At 39.8% G+C, this 15,544-nt stretch overlaps 2 protein-coding genes across 3 annotated transcripts in view; one reads left to right on the top strand and one right to left on the bottom strand.

Annotated features, from left to right (window-relative positions):
- Positions 1-1,232: 1,232 nt before the first annotated feature.
- On the bottom strand, positions 1,233-10,006 carry tmem86a (transmembrane protein 86A). Its single transcript, XM_077516012.1, has 3 exons — positions 9,847-10,006; positions 3,974-4,238; positions 1,233-2,369 (listed from the first exon to the last, which is right to left on the bottom strand). Exons 1-3 carry the CDS (start codon positions 9,865-9,867, stop codon positions 1,942-1,944), a joined length of 714 nt encoding a protein of 237 aa, XP_077372138.1. The 5' UTR covers positions 9,868-10,006; the 3' UTR covers positions 1,233-1,941.
- The window catches only part of spty2d1 (SPT2 chromatin protein domain containing 1), a 16,082-nt gene continuing 4,876 nt past the window's right edge, over positions 4,339-15,544 (top strand). Inside the window, exons 1-3 of one of the 2 annotated variants that reach the window (XM_077516010.1) lie at positions 4,339-4,461; positions 14,964-15,078; positions 15,151-15,544. The exon at positions 15,151-15,544 is cut by the window's right edge and continues 1,058 nt beyond it. In XM_077516010.1, coding sequence (XP_077372136.1) covers positions 15,228-15,544 — 317 coding nt within the window. In that variant the 5' untranslated portion in view covers positions 4,339-4,461; positions 14,964-15,078; positions 15,151-15,227. Of the gene's footprint in view, positions 4,462-10,791; positions 11,995-14,963; positions 15,079-15,150 lie in introns of those variants that run through there. The other variant, XM_077516009.1, reaches the window with a different exon arrangement.

Consider the following 15,544-nt stretch of genomic DNA (forward strand, 5'->3'; position numbering starts at 1 on the left):
ATAGATCCCAGCATGTGTGGCCCTAAGCCTCTAACATCCACAACTTGGCAAATTTGGCAATATATATATACGCACACACACGAAAACATGCATATAAAGTATGTGCATGCATGTGTTTGAGTGTGTGACTGTAATATTCTATTACAGTCGACACTTCATTCTAACAGTAAAATGATGGAGATGGGGTGAAAGATGAAAGGTGGGATGGATGTCATATAATAACAATAGGTCCCTTTGCCAAGGCTGATATTAGTCCATCAGTTTGTTAGTTTTCAGGCTTCCTGGTGCAGGGAGGATGACATCAGATGTGAGGAAAGAACTGCTCTCATCATTTTGAGGATAGTGACTATAAATTCCTGTATTTGCACATTCAGCAGCATTTCAAAAGAACATTAGGGTTCCTTGGCCTTAGTTATACGAATTAACTCCGTAGACTCGTCGGATCGACGAGGAAAACTTCTTCCTCATTTACAGTATATGAACACACATATTCCATGAATAAAACCACTTTCGTTTCAGTCAAGGTGACAATTGCAGGCCACTTCAAATAAACTTTTCTCTCATCATGCACAATGCCAACATTTGCAGCTCAGTATTGCCTACATCATACCGGTCAAAGGAGAGCTGTAGTGAATCTCAGATGAAACTGGCGTAAAATGGACTACATCCTTGACAGGTCATCCATTCCTCCTAAAGACAATAACAAACATTCACAAATGAATGACCAATGAGCTTTCCCTGCTCAGCTTATCAACTCCACACAATGGGGATTGACTTAAGAATCCTAATACATTAAGACTGGGTGTGTTGCTGAGGTCGTTAAATAGCAGACCAAATAAAAGCATCATGATTATTTGTGAGTGGAATGGAGGAGAATGCAGTTAATACAACGGCTCGACTTTTAAAGCGCAACTAAATGCAAAAATGTTCTGAGCAAGAGTATGTTGTATATGTCCCCACTAATATAAACACGGTATTCTGATTAATATTGCATTTTTTTGTGAAGCTCAGCGTTCACCTGTTTTCTGGGTTTGGTCATGTGACGTTCACAATGCGAGCTATATGTGAAGTCAATTTCAGTCAACAGCGAAGGGCAGTATAACATTAATGTATGTATGGATCGATTTTGAATCTACAAACGCAATATGAATCAAACTAAGTACAACGTGCAACATATTCTTGCTAAGATTTTTTTGCGCTTATTTCCCGTTATAAAAAAAAAATAAATAAAAAAATGAAGAACTAGCACCTTAATACAGGGGAAGACAGAATAAGATCATGCGTGGAGTCCAGTAAGTAATCCCTTTTGTCGACAGCTGAATCTACACCAAAGAAGTTAACTCAAAGGCAACTGCACTTGTTGGTTTTCGGCTAAAACGTCAAGTTGCCTTTGATTCAACTTTGGGGATCATTTTGACCTGGTTGAATGAGATTTGACGACACAGATGTGACAAAGTTACACATAACCTTAAATAGTGAAAAATTATAAAATGTCGCAAATATTGAATTGTATTTCTGGACCAAGTTCAGTTGATTTTTGAGTGTCTTGCATCTGAGGATGATGTATTGCTAAAGGTTAGGTGAGGTATAGGACATGGGAAAATGACCTTTCCCCACCACTACCCCCAAACACATTCCTTAAACATCCCCAATCACATGCTTCCCTTAGGAACTAAAAGAAATAGAACTAATACTTTGTCAGGTAGGTTATCAAAACAGTGCACATCTCCACGGTCATCAGGTAGCAGAAGGCATTCCATTTGGGGATCAGAGCTGCTTTTGGGATAGGTTGAAGATAATACTACCGCAGCATGATTGTAAGGAAGAAGTGTGACACTATCATATGAGAGACTGTTGCCATGACAACAATGGAGATGAGGGCTGAGGCTAGGTGATGAGGTCGTGAAATGTGTCCATGATCACTCGGGGAGCAGCGGCCCCTCATACTCTCTTCCGCGCCACCTCCACATCCTGGCATTCCACGGCCGACAGAGCGATCAGCATCTGGGCGGCGTAGTAGGTCGCCATGATGATAGCGCGCGAATGGGGAACGGGGAAACAAAACTTGTTGACGGCTATAGTGAGGTCGGACACCATAAACAGCACGGCGCCCAGGCAGGCTGACAGCTTGGTCCAGGTCCACAGGTCATTGGCTAGCTGCAGGCCCGCGATGGCCCTCCAGCCCATGAAACCGATCAGAGCAATGTAGACGGCCACCAGGTAGGTAAACGGGCCCGACAGGTAAGGGTAGAGAAGGATGTAGCTTACGCTGGACACAGCAGTGATCACCAGGCCGGCGCGCGCGTTGATGGGCTTCATTCCAAAGGCGGATGAGTAGAGGATGTGCGTGATGGCAAACATCAGAAGACCTGTGGAATAATGAAAACATGACTCTAAATGTAAACCTAGGTGTGTTTTTACTTTTTTTTTTGCACAAGCTAAACTTTACGTAGCAGAGATGTAAAATGCTTATGTCAGGTTGCATAGGCCTGTAAAAGTATGTCATGTGTAGTGTGGCTTTGTTTTGCTGTGTGCTGGAGGAACTCCCCCACAACATCAATCTTAGCTTCTCTTACCTTGCAGCCAGGAATATTGAGTTGGCTTCCGGTAACTGTTTGTTTCCTTATGTTGCTTATTTCCATTGAGCCTCGGTATAACACTACATTTCATTTCATTTTCATTTACGTCAGGCAACAACTTACAGTTGAACACAGGAGCAACAATTCATATTGTAGTTTCATAATATGAACAGAAAAAAAACAAGAGAAAAGGAGGAACAATTATTTTGCCTGAAAGGGAGTGGGGAGAAGAAAACTTATTTAATCCCACCCCCATCCCTAATCTATAAAACACAAATATACAGTACTTCCTACAAGCTACAGTATTGTTAGCTTAACAATTTAAACAATTTTATCATAACGTATACAAGATGGCATACCATTAACTTAAAGGTGGATTCAAGTATTTTTTTGTTGCTGCGTCTTCCGGGTGGATCATCTTAACGATTGTTTCTCGGTCCTGTCAATATATATGCGTAACAACGTCGTGCGTGCTCGTTCCTAGCTGCGCATGCGCACTTAGTGTTTGTAGCATGTAGATAGCTTTGTGTAGTGAGCTTCGGATTTGGCCATTCATCGTTTTAGCTCCACCGAGCTGACCCCGTACTTTGAAAAGCTGAGAGCCACAAGAGGACATCCAATGTGTAAATTTAAATGTATAGTCCTTTGCGATCACAATATTACAGGGGAACCTGGTGAATGATAACTCATATTATCTCTAATATTTTTATCTTATCCTGTTCTAACCATTACGTTTTCTTCAATTTCCAGTCCTGTTGTCAAACAGAAGTGTCAATTCTCTGTTGCCCAATCAACAGTACTGCAGTGTTTAGGTACAACACCAATGAAAGCGTTTTAAAGGGCACGGGTCTGTTTGCTTTCATAACAATGAAAATGGAAAACTCGAGCAAAAAACACTGCTAGGTGAAAATGTGTGTAAAAGGTACAGGTATGTTCCCAAGCTGTTAAAATAAGCTTCACATGTGCTCAGCAAAAAACCTGGCGCTTCTTGATTTTGGCGCCAAGGTAAGTCTACTTTACAATGTTTGGGAATTTGGCAGACCGTGCTGTGCCATGCTGGGCGGACCGAGGCTTTTATACAGCCACGCCACACCTGACAACTTGGTAACTAAAAGTACACTAGACATTAGACCAGCTCAGAAGAGGTCTAAGTTGTGGTGCAAGTGGTATCAGGTGATTTTAGTGGATTTGATCAAGGCACAGATACATTCTGAGCTCCGTGGACGTGTGTGTTGGATGTCCTCGTACTTCATTCATAAAGATGTAATTTGCACACTTAGATCTTCTGCATGGACTCCAGTGAGTATTAGACTACTTATAAATAAGGCCCTTAGAGTACAGAATTGTCCTTTAAGGAGTCAAATTCATTCCCATCATGTAACATTCCTTCATACCGTGGACGAAGTAGCCTTGCTCCTGCCAGATGAGGAAAGCGTCACCCAGAGCAGAAAAGATGAGGCCGGCTAGGATCTTGCGGGCACTGGAGTGAGCCCCCAAAAAGCTGAAGCCATGTGCCAGGAGAAACACCCAGAGGCAGAAGATGGGCAGGCATTTGATAAGTGCGCTAAACCAGGATGGACTTGAGGTTGGCAGCCACAGGACGAAATAAACGCAGGTTGACTTGAAGAATGGCACCAGCTTGGGGCCTTCGCTCTTGACCTGAAAGCAGATTAAATATGTACATCATCATTACTCACCATCATCATTACTCTTATGTCTTTGATTTTTATGATGTTCTTTGTCTCTATTATTTATTAATGGCCATAAAAACAATACGGGAAACGTAGTCTAGACAATCACAAGTTCAAAGTAGAGTACTTCTCATTATGTGCAATAGTGGTTTGTGTTGGAGCAAGAAAAGCCTTTTGTGGTCTCAAGGCAGGTAGGCACATGATTGTGTACTAAACTGAAACAAGAAACATACATATAAACATCTTCGTCTATGGAATTATATGACTTCCTATAACCTTTCACTTCCTCTTATTTGACAAACCAGACGTCTTGTTTTTCTTTCCTCTCTTCTTCCCATTACTCGTTCTACACTTCAGGCAATACTCCCGACTATGTAAAAAAACAAAAAAAAACAAAGCACTGTTCCCAAACACCTCGACATCCAACCGTGGTTCTGGGAATTAAACATCCAAAGGCAGAAAGCGATGGGTGGTCCGTGTTGTTAATGTTGTTGATATCGGTGTGAAAGTTGAGAAAGATGAGTGGGAGAAAAGGGGGCATAGATTAGGAGGAATACAGTTGACACAGGACTTAGGAGGATGTTGCAAGGACAACAACAAAAATATTTAGTTTGAGCATTGTGTGACGAAGCAAAAGCGACAATTCGACTACACTGTCAATAAAAGAATAAGTGGGGCAGAAGAGAGGAAGCCGGTGTATGTATGAGGAAGGGGCACTCTGAAGGAGGAGCAACTGGATTTAGCAATGGTCAAGTGATGTGGAGCAGAGTTGACGAACAATAGCCCCTTTCACGGCGGCCATTTAAGTCGACTTTGTCACTTTCTGCGTGTGAATGGAGGTAGGGGGTGGTTAAAGTTGACCGGTAAATTTGCCGGCGACACAGTACCAGAGGCAACCTTGCATGGAAGTAATGGTTAACTTCTCAGCAATAACTGTAAATGCACATCAAGTGGTTGTTTATAGTCTTGGAGCCTAGTGAGTGACCCCGTTGTCCTTTGCGCTTGTCTGCTATTGTGTTTCCTCATCAGCAATTCTTTCCTCCTTCCTCTGCCAGTCAGATCAGTTTCTTCCTGTCCTTCCTCCTTCACAGCACCGTTACCTTATTATTCCATCCATAAATCACACTTTCCTTACATCTGTCTGCATTTACATTTTGGGATCTTAAAATGTCATAAACTGAGCTGTCTAAAAAACGTTTTTTCCACTGATTGCTACATATGGTGAATTTTCAGAATATACTGATCTAAGTATCAAATTAGACAGGTACAATTGCACGCCCAAGTTTACATAGACTGGCAGAACTTGTAAAATATTGGCAATAGTTTTAGAAAATATGAACGGACATGGACAATATCATTTTCTTTGTTATGTTTTGTTTCATGACTGCGCAATTCAGAATGTGTTTCGCCCAACCCCTTGTTTTCTTTAAAGAATGATACACATCTTACAAATTCAGTGAGGTTGTGTAAATGTACGAGTCCAACTAGCTTTCACCTAAGAAGACCACTTTCTGCTTACACTATCTTTCCTAAATAGAATTAAGAAGGGCTGAGAGATTTCTTTCCAGGGATATATCTTCCACTTAATGCGAACTCATGCAATCCTTTCTCTGCCTTTATGATGCACATCAACTTGCAAATTAGACTCTTTCTTGTTAACTACATACCTGTGATTCACAGTATGAGGCCAGCTTTGCAACATGAAAGAGACAGAAATGGATGGGAAAGCTGATCATACCATAAAAGTATCATATAGTGAGTATTAGGAGTGTGACCATATATTGATATCGCGATAAATCGCGATACTTTGTCTCCCGATATATTATCGATACGTCCATGCAAGTATCGCGATATTTGTAGTTAATATACAGCTACTATAATGCCTCCATTGTTCATGACTTATTGAGCAATTACTTGGCGGGCCACTAGGAGGAGCGCCCCATAAAGCGGCAGGGAAATGGATGGAAGTCTTCAGGCGAAGACTTATGAGCTTAGTTGATTATTATTATTATTATTATTATTATTATTATTATTATTATTATTATTATTATTATTATTATTATTTTATTTATATTTATATATAAATATATGATATTATGTATTTATATTATATTTACATTGATATTATTTTATTATTATGAATTATTACTTAGATTTATTTATTATTATTTATTGATATTTATTTATTTATTTTATTATTATTATTATCCATCCATCCATTTTCTTAACTGCTTTTATAATTAGTTTTATTGTAGATTTATTGTAGAGAGCAATATATCAATAATCGTGGTATCGTCATATCATGAGATAATCGTTATTGTGAGCCTTGTATCGTATATCGTATCGTATCGTGAGGTAGCCAGAGGTTCTCACCCCTAGTGGGTATAAAACAAGGATATTCGAGAAATTTGGTAATATTTGGTCCAAGGTTGCGGAAAAGGAGACAACTCATTTTTGGTGTAATTTATGCTGTGTTGTCCAGGAATACGTTATTTCTTCATGTGCAAGACCAACAGTAGTTCACAAAATAAAGGAAACCCTTCAAACCAAATCCTTACTGGGTCATTAACTGCAAAAATGGGCCAAGTGCCTTCAGTCCTTTATATTGCTACAGTATAATACCAGATATTGCGCAACTCCTCATCCAGTGAAGTTCAAGCTGACAGCATCAAATTGAAATTTCATTTCAAAATGTAGCTGACGCCACTCATGTCTGCAGGGATACTCATAAAGAAGTCCGTTTATAAGGCATAATATGACTACCTCATTTCGGAGGAAAATTAAAGTCGTAGCAGGAGATTGCACATTGCTCTGATCATATTCGTTTCTAATCAAATAGTTGTAAATTTAGTCACTATTTTTCTCTTCACCTAAGAAAAACTTGGATGAATAATTAACAAAAAAAAGGGGGGGGGGGGGGGGGCTCAGCTAGAAATAAAAATAAATGAGAATATCCTTGACCCACTATCATGTTGTTGGAGCTGTAGACAACAATACATAATAATAAAGTGTCCTGAAATATAGCAGATGGCATAATATCATCATATAAAGGTGTGGTTGCCATCTAATCTTAACCATGAAACGCAGGTAAAGCACTGAATGGCATCCCATAACCATTATTCAGTCTGACTCATGTTACTCAAGTGTCAGAAACGCGATACTGAGAAACATAAACCACCTGTAAATGCTTGCATAAAGATGTGTAACATAAGGATGGCCTTGGCAGACAGGTGGCACATGAGTCATATTATAAAGTCATTCGCATGTAACATCACACAACATTGCTTCCTGATACAATGCATTAACTAAATGATAAAAAAAAATACCGTGGCTTGTGAATAATATAATTTGAATGTCAAAATATCATTTAAAGCCAGAGGTAAAACTGGGTTATGTGGGGACATGACAGCATTTTAATGGGATAAGACATCACAATATGGCTATCCTGTGAGGTGATAGAAAATTTATAACAACTCAGCAGCAGCAGGATTTTTTTTTTTTAATTTAACTTTGTGTCAGTTGTAAGCACTAAGCACTATCAGAAACACTGACCTATTTGCAACTTAAACACTATTTGTTTCATGTAACGGGCGGCACGGTGGACTAGTGGTTAGCACGTCTGCCTCCCAGTTCTGAGGACTCCGGTTCGAGTCCAGGCTCCGGCCTTCCTGGGTGGAGTTTGCATGTTCTCCCCGTGCCCGCGTGGGTCTTCTCCGGGTCCTCCTGTCTCCTCCCACATTCCAAAGACATGCATGGCAGGTTAATTGGGCGCTCCAAAATTGTCCCTAGGTGTGCTTGTGAGTGTGGATGGTTGTTCGTCTCTGTGTGCCCCGCGATTGGCTGGCAACCAGTCCAGGGTGTCCCCCGCCTAGTGCCCAGAGCCAGCTGAGATAGGCGCCAGCACCCCCCGCGACCCTTATGAGGAATAAGCGGTCAAGAAAATGGATGGATGTTTCATGTAACTGCAGTGATTTACTCCAAGCAGTTAATGTTATTCATTTCATTACCATGTATCTGCTGTACTGTTTCCAGAAATGTGTATGTGTAGCCTATGTTGTTATTATTATTTGTCCAATCAGATTTTTTTTGGGGGGGGTGCATCAAAATCAGAAATGTTGGCCAATGTACATTAACCGCATTAGCAATGAGAGTGGCACTTTAACCGCTAAAATTCCTGATCTGGTGCACAAAGCCAACAAGCCGGCCCTTGATATCATCAGCATGGTCCGATCCTCTGATTGGTTGGTCACAGCAAGACTTGGTAAAGCCACCTTCCATTAGCCAAGCATGTCTATAGTAGTTCAATTTTATTTTCATTTTATGTTGTTTTTACCATCTTATCAGACAATATTGATACTGAACTGCTCCAAGGTGGTGTGTTATGTTGTGCTTTGTATAGGATTGATGGTTTCAACAACTGCAACCCAATAATGGTAATAAGAGGTGGATTAAGATGGATAATTCCAGACTGAAGTACAGAACACATAGGCCCACAACTGTTTTATATAATATTTTACATTTATAAAGAATGTGGGAACTGATTACCAATACTTTTACACTATCTTGACATAAAGCTATGTCCTTGGTGACTTGAGTCGGTGCTTCTATTTCAGACAGCGCATGCCACTATTTTCCATCTCATTGTAATCCAGGGGCCAAGGCTGGGACGAAATTAATTTAACAAATTCACACTGCTTAGGCCGCATCACCATCACTATGGGAACAAGTCTGCCTGGCATGCATTCCTTCACACAGGCTGCCCTCACAGTAATCACAGGCTTCACATGAGGGTTTACTTGCAAGGGGCCAAGTTACAACACACTAGCCATCCTTCATGGCCACTACAAAGGAACAAACCTTTCAAAGCTGTTCAGTTTAGTAAGACAATTTTGGGGCACGTTAAATTATTCATGTTTCGCCCATAACACATGTGTTCGGTTAAAATCACCATATTCCCTTATTGACACTTTGAGTAATATGCAAAAGACATTATAGCAGACCACACTGTATACCACAATGCCAAGTACAGCTGCTGCATTCGACTCGAAATGCCGAGTTACGGATGACGCATGCGTCATTGAAAGCGCAAGAAAGAAACAAACGCGCGCGCGCGCGCACCCCCCCCCCCCCCCCCCCCCACACACACACACACGCACAAGGTCGTCACGTGACATAAATGTCTCGATTGTACATATGCATGGGACTTGCCATATAGCGTACGCAAATAACGTTGAAAGCACCACCGATATATGGATATATATTAGGAAACGACGAGCTTGACAACATAGCAGACGTGCCGCAATAACATTATTGTAAACAACTGCATCATGAACTGTTGCCCCCCAAAGAGATTACGTTAGTGTCCATGTATGACATGACATGGCATGACGCGTAACGGCGCAAAAACACGTATGTTTTACTGATGAATAACCGAATCAACGATGTAGACAACGGCACCACAATGATACACGCGATGATAAGCATGCAGCGATTAGTTACTGAAAGATTGTGCTAATCAAACTAGCAATCACTAGTACCAATCGTTGCGTCAACGCCAGTTTAAACGTGATACTCACCACGGTGACCGGGGAAACCATGTCGAGGACGTGAGTTAAGACGTTGTGTAGATATATTTGGGTTATGTCCTCTTGTTTATGTTCCACAGCGAGCGAGAGATGCCGATTGTTTTTGTCCTCTCTCCGGTGGGAGGGCAGACATTATGTAGGAGGTGAGCGGCGTCTCTCTGTTGACCAATAGGAATGGACATTGGACTGTTAGTAGGCGGGACCAATATGTGTGACGCCCAGATAGGAAGGACCAATTTCATGTTTACATCTGGAAGCAGATGGCCTTTTATTTACATTTGATGGAGAGATTCACAGGGCTAGCTTGTTGGTCGCATACATCTGCAATATTTTTTGATTGCCTTTTAAACGTTACCTCAAGATAAAAGTGCTACTCTGTTTAATTTGTGTTAGTTAAAAAAAAAAGAAAACCTAAACACAGCACAGTTTTCCATTTATCTGCTGATATACATAAAAATGGTTATATGGAATTAATGTCACATTTAGAATTATTTGTTGCATATGATACTTACTGTATACAGCAATGCTTGTTTTAAAGTGCTTAATAAATAAAGTTGAGTATTATTAGAGTCTGTTTGTCTAATATTTCAAAATACAATTCAGTTAGTAAATGGGAAGCATATATTCAACTGTGAGTACGGTAACTTTGTTTTAATGCGAATGGCAAAATAAGCCCACTAGAGGGTGTCACTGATCTACCAACAACAGTCATTCATCTATTAATTTTATTTACAGCACTGTCAACCCAACATCGTGTACCTTGAACAATTAAAAGAACACTGTAATAAAGTAGTTTAACAAGAGAGCTGTCACAAATATAATTACAATAAATTAAATGAAAAGAAATTTAAATAAATCAATCCCGGGGTACACACAGGACCGGACCGGTTGCCAGACAGTCATATAGTAAACAATAAATGGATAAATTAGGAAGAATCAAACAACAATCTTTATACCTAATATTCTTTAGATTTCGGCTATGGATTTATTATAGTGAGTGAATTCAACAAAGTGAATTGTTGGTTTATGAGGAAGACACCTGGCCTACTTACTTCCATAATAACATACAAGCCTATTCAAAGAAAAACAATATAACATGTTCACATCATGGGTCACAAGAACAAAATGGAACGAATTTCAAAATAAGTTTCATCATATGTCCACAAAAAGTAGGAGAACCTCCAGTTTAAAAAAAAAACTGGGAGATCGAAGACTTTGAAGAAAGTATTTTGTGAAGAATTTTAGGATCAATTTCTTGTACTTGTACATATAATGAGTACAATCAATATAGCGAGGTAAAATAGCATTTCTGGGGATTCCAGGTACTGCGTATGACGTGTTTTTAATGACAGCGCCTTCTCGTGGTGCAACTATGTCAATGCTGTAGGCGGAAGTGCTGTTTTTAATAAATTGCGCTGAACTATTCAACTAATCGTTTTAAAATGTAGTTCCGTTTGTTGACACTGGGTTGGTGGCACCGGATGGCCAAACAAATAAACAAAAATACTTTAATGTATATTACATCCCGCTACAACTATGTAAAGAAAAAACAAAACGTTTTTAATTCACTATCAACTCTGGGGCCGAATGGCTCTGTCAAACACGGAAATACGCAAGACTGAACCATCTAATTTCCGCAAAGGTGGCTCCGAGTCCTCTTGACATTTCGGTGTTTCTCGTCGCTAGCATCGACTAAACACCAGTCGTGTATTTTTGTTGAGTTAATTGTTTTATTTCAGAATGACTGAATATGACGGAAGTGCTTGTAGCAGTCTAACATATCGGAGAGTTCACACCCCAGGCTTCTTGGTTAACCTGATGTGGTGTTAGCTCACTTTGCTACTTAGTGCTAGCCTTGGCTAGGGACGCAAAGTAGTTTTACACCTTACTGTTTGCCACACAATCGCCACACAGTTGACTCATTTTTGCTAATAAGTCTCTGTTAAGATATACGTTGCGTTTAGATCACGCCAAATTCAGTGTTGTTGCTGTGTGACCCGTTGGCACAAAAACGATCTTCCTACGACTGGAGGTATTTATTTATTTTTGCTTGAAAAGGACAGCCGACACTATAAAATGATGGACTTTGACAACGTGCTGTCAATCGCCACTCAAAACCAGGGCGTCGGTAGTATACAAGTAAGTATGATCAATTATCTTGTATTTAAATTTCGATGAAAAGAGTTGGTGTCCGACCGCGGGGACACACAAATGCCAAGTTGGCATCTCCGAATGATGCATCTAACAAACATGCTGCTAACATCCATCTTCTAAGCATATTTACGATTGCTCTAAATGCACGGATTAAAATAACATTAGATTGCTGTGGTTATCTCTACAAGTTATACGAATTTGTTGTAATACTAGTGAAACGAAAAACTCAAAACGACGATAAGTACAGATGCACAAACTGTTCCATGATGTCACTCATGGACTGACTAAATTACGTAATTGTTTATTGAAATATACGTCTTTATAAGCAGACCCTAGACAGTCTATGCTTAAGTTAAAAACGATAAAACATTCGTAAACAAGAATAAACACAGCATCACTAATGCTTATACATCTTATTTTCAAACAGTACCTGTTTTACCAGAATTTGAGGGCATATTTTCCACCAAAATGCTGGCTGTATTCCAAATTACATACGTCATGTGCAGCGTTTGTCATTTTTCTATTGTAAAGTCCCACTGTAGCCACTTGAAAATGTGCTTGTCACTACTCCCTGTTTGCTTCTGATGTTACCCATCAATTTGTTAATTAAGATTCATTCAATATGATAATAAATGAATACAGGGGCCATCATATGACATTTGTAGGTTTTTGTAATTGTTATGCGCTCTTTGAGAGGGTAATCATAACTCTGACCTGCAATGAAAAACAGATGGATCTACCGCCAGTGTGAGTTGTCTGTATGTTGATTTTGGGAGTAATAACGGCTCTTAAAATTATTGTACGCAAGTTTTGAGAAGTAAAGTTGTTTCATTCATCCATCCATTTTCTTGACCGCTTACTCCTCACAAGGGTTGGCTTTGGGCAGTCAGCTGGTTGGTTGTTGTTTCAGATGTTCAAAAAAAAAAAAAAAAAAAAAAGGGAGAGAGAGAATTTAAATTTGAACCGAACTTTATACTTTATAGGATGAGAATAAAACATAGTAGCACCATTAATGATGTAGTACACAATTGCTGACTTTCACTTTACTTCAGCCATCTCAGTGATTAAAGCCTGCGTTGAAAATTCCCTTGATGCGTTTTCAAATATATATATATATATATATATATATATATATATATATATATATATATATATATATATATATATATATGTGTATATATATATATATATATATATATATATATATATATATGTGTATATATATATATATATATATATATATATATATATATATATATATATATATATATATATGTGTATATATATATATATATATATATATATATATTAAGGGTGTCACGATTTCGATTTTTTATCGAAATCGATCGAAATTACGTCACGATTTCGAGCATCGAAATAGAAGAGAGGACACACGATTCGATGCCCCCCCCCGCGCCCGCCGCCACCGCCGCCACCGCCACCTCCCAGGAAAGCAAATGAGACGCAGCCATTCAGCTACTAGCTAACGGCACTTGTTAGCTGACTTCTCCTGCAGTCATGATGGCAAGCGCGGACAGACACAGCAATGGTGCTTCAAGCCGCTCCCGCTTCTCTCGTCACCAGTTTGGAAACATTTTGCGTTCCCGGTGAGTTATGTCGACAACGTTCACGTTGTCGATAAAAAGACCACAGTTGCAAGATATGCTATGTGCGCGTACTGTACTCGGCCACGGTGTTACGCCCGGCTCGTCAAGGGGAAGGGAAGTAACACAATAACAGAAAATATAGAGTAGATAAACACGGGTCGACTTTAACATCTGAGTAGTTTTAATTGAAATTTCAGGCAGGGGTTTGACAAGGGAGTGAAAGTGGAAGGTGAACAAATAATAACCGCATTTGACAGAACGGAGGAGAAACAATAACTAATAGGGGTATAATACACGGATACACAATAGCGTCGCGCTGGCACAGTCGTCCAATCGGAGTGTCGCGCTGGCACAGTCGTCCAATCGGAGTGTCGCGCTGGCACAGTCGTCCAATCGGAGTGTCGCGCTGGCACAGTCCTCCAATCAGAGTGTCGCGCTGGCGCATTCAAACTGAATGGCCCGAGCCGCCAGCCGTAACAACGGGAAACACGACAAACATGACGGGACATTTACGCAGGCATCACAAAGATTTAGATTTATCAAATTCAACTAGAAGTGGGAAAACAACGGTCCAACCAACTATTTCATCCTCATTTACAGTGAAACTTCCACACACTTCAGCTCGCGCGAAACGCCAGATCCATAGGTCTATTTATAGCAGCAGACCTGCAGCCTTGGAAAACGCTGGATTCAAACATTTAATTAGTGTACTTGAACCACGCTACAGTATGCCCAGCAACTGTAAATGTTGGGATATAGTTTGTTCAGGCTGTATTTGTTCCATGACTTTGGATACAATATATTTTTTGTTGTTGTTGCACATTGCACATTATTTTAAGAGGAACGCACAGCACACTGTTGTAACCAAAAACAGTCAATAGATGGCAGGCACCCACTGTGACTTTTTGTTTTTGTTTTTTTATTTTTTATTTTACACTTCAGTAAGAACAAGACGGTTAACTTTATATTGTAAATAAATTCTTTGAATTTGATCATTCCTGCCTAATGTCAATTATCATATATTACATAAATTTACACAAAAATAATATGGAAATTGCATCACCTATATGTAGCCGATCTTTTGAAATAAGATTTACTGTACAATGAATAGAACCAATGATCATAGACTAGCCTTAGCCTACAGAAGCATATGCCTCTGTGTTATAAAGTGGGGGAGCGGAGAAAAAAAAAAAAAAAAAAAAAAATCGAAAAAAAAATCGAATCGTGACCCCAAAATCGAAATTTAAATCGAATCGTGGAGTTGGCGAATCGTGACACCCCTAATATATATATATATATATATGTATATATATATATATATGTATATGTGTGTGTTCTTTTCAATAGAAAAGATACAGTTTACAAGCTGCCCCCCCTAAAAAGGACCCCAAGTCAAAAGGAGTCAATCCTGCTGCTGTGCAGGCACTCCTGAAGAAGAGACAAAATGAGGCCAGACTGAGAGGTAACAAATACAATTGTTTTGCATACATCCTTGGAATGCATTCGACAATGATATATCTATGTTTGTTTTCAGAAACTGAATTGAAGAAGCAGAAGGAAGATCTTCTGGCAAAAAGGGTTGAGCTGAAGTCTGATCGTAAAGCGAGAGCCATGGCTTCGAGAACGAAAGACAATTTCAGAGGTTACAATGGCATCCCTGTGGTGGACGTTCCAAAAAAGAGGAGGTCAAAGCAGGAAATCGAGATGGAAAAAAGAGAGAATGAAGACAAATTTAGAAATTATTCAGTTGACCCAGAGGATGATGAAGACAATTATGAGAATGAGCAGACCGATTCTGAGCCCGATCAAGATCCAGAACCTCTCAGACCCGGCAAAGACTCGGGTTTTTGTGACAGCAGAGCATCTCCTAAAAAACCTTGTGGCGCACCCAAGCCTCCTCCACCGCGCATGAACTTTGCAGACTTGCT

This window comes from Festucalex cinctus, chromosome 3 (genome assembly GCF_051991245.1).
Source record: "Festucalex cinctus isolate MCC-2025b chromosome 3, RoL_Fcin_1.0, whole genome shotgun sequence".
NCBI classification, from domain to species: domain Eukaryota; kingdom Metazoa; phylum Chordata; class Actinopteri; order Syngnathiformes; family Syngnathidae; genus Festucalex; species Festucalex cinctus.

Bases quoted from the DNA above. Each gene is read 5' to 3' on its own strand.
- tmem86a (XM_077516012.1), bottom strand. From the start codon at position 9,867: ATGGTTTCCCCGGTCACCGTG. The intron at 4,239-9,846 runs GTGAGTATCACG...ATCTGCTTTCAG, and splicing joins TGGTTTCCCCGGTCACCGTG to GTCAAGAGCGAAGGCCCCAA. The intron at 2,370-3,973 runs GTATGAAGGAAT...ATTATTCCACAG, and splicing joins GCAAGGCTACTTCGTCCACG to GTCTTCTGATGTTTGCCATC.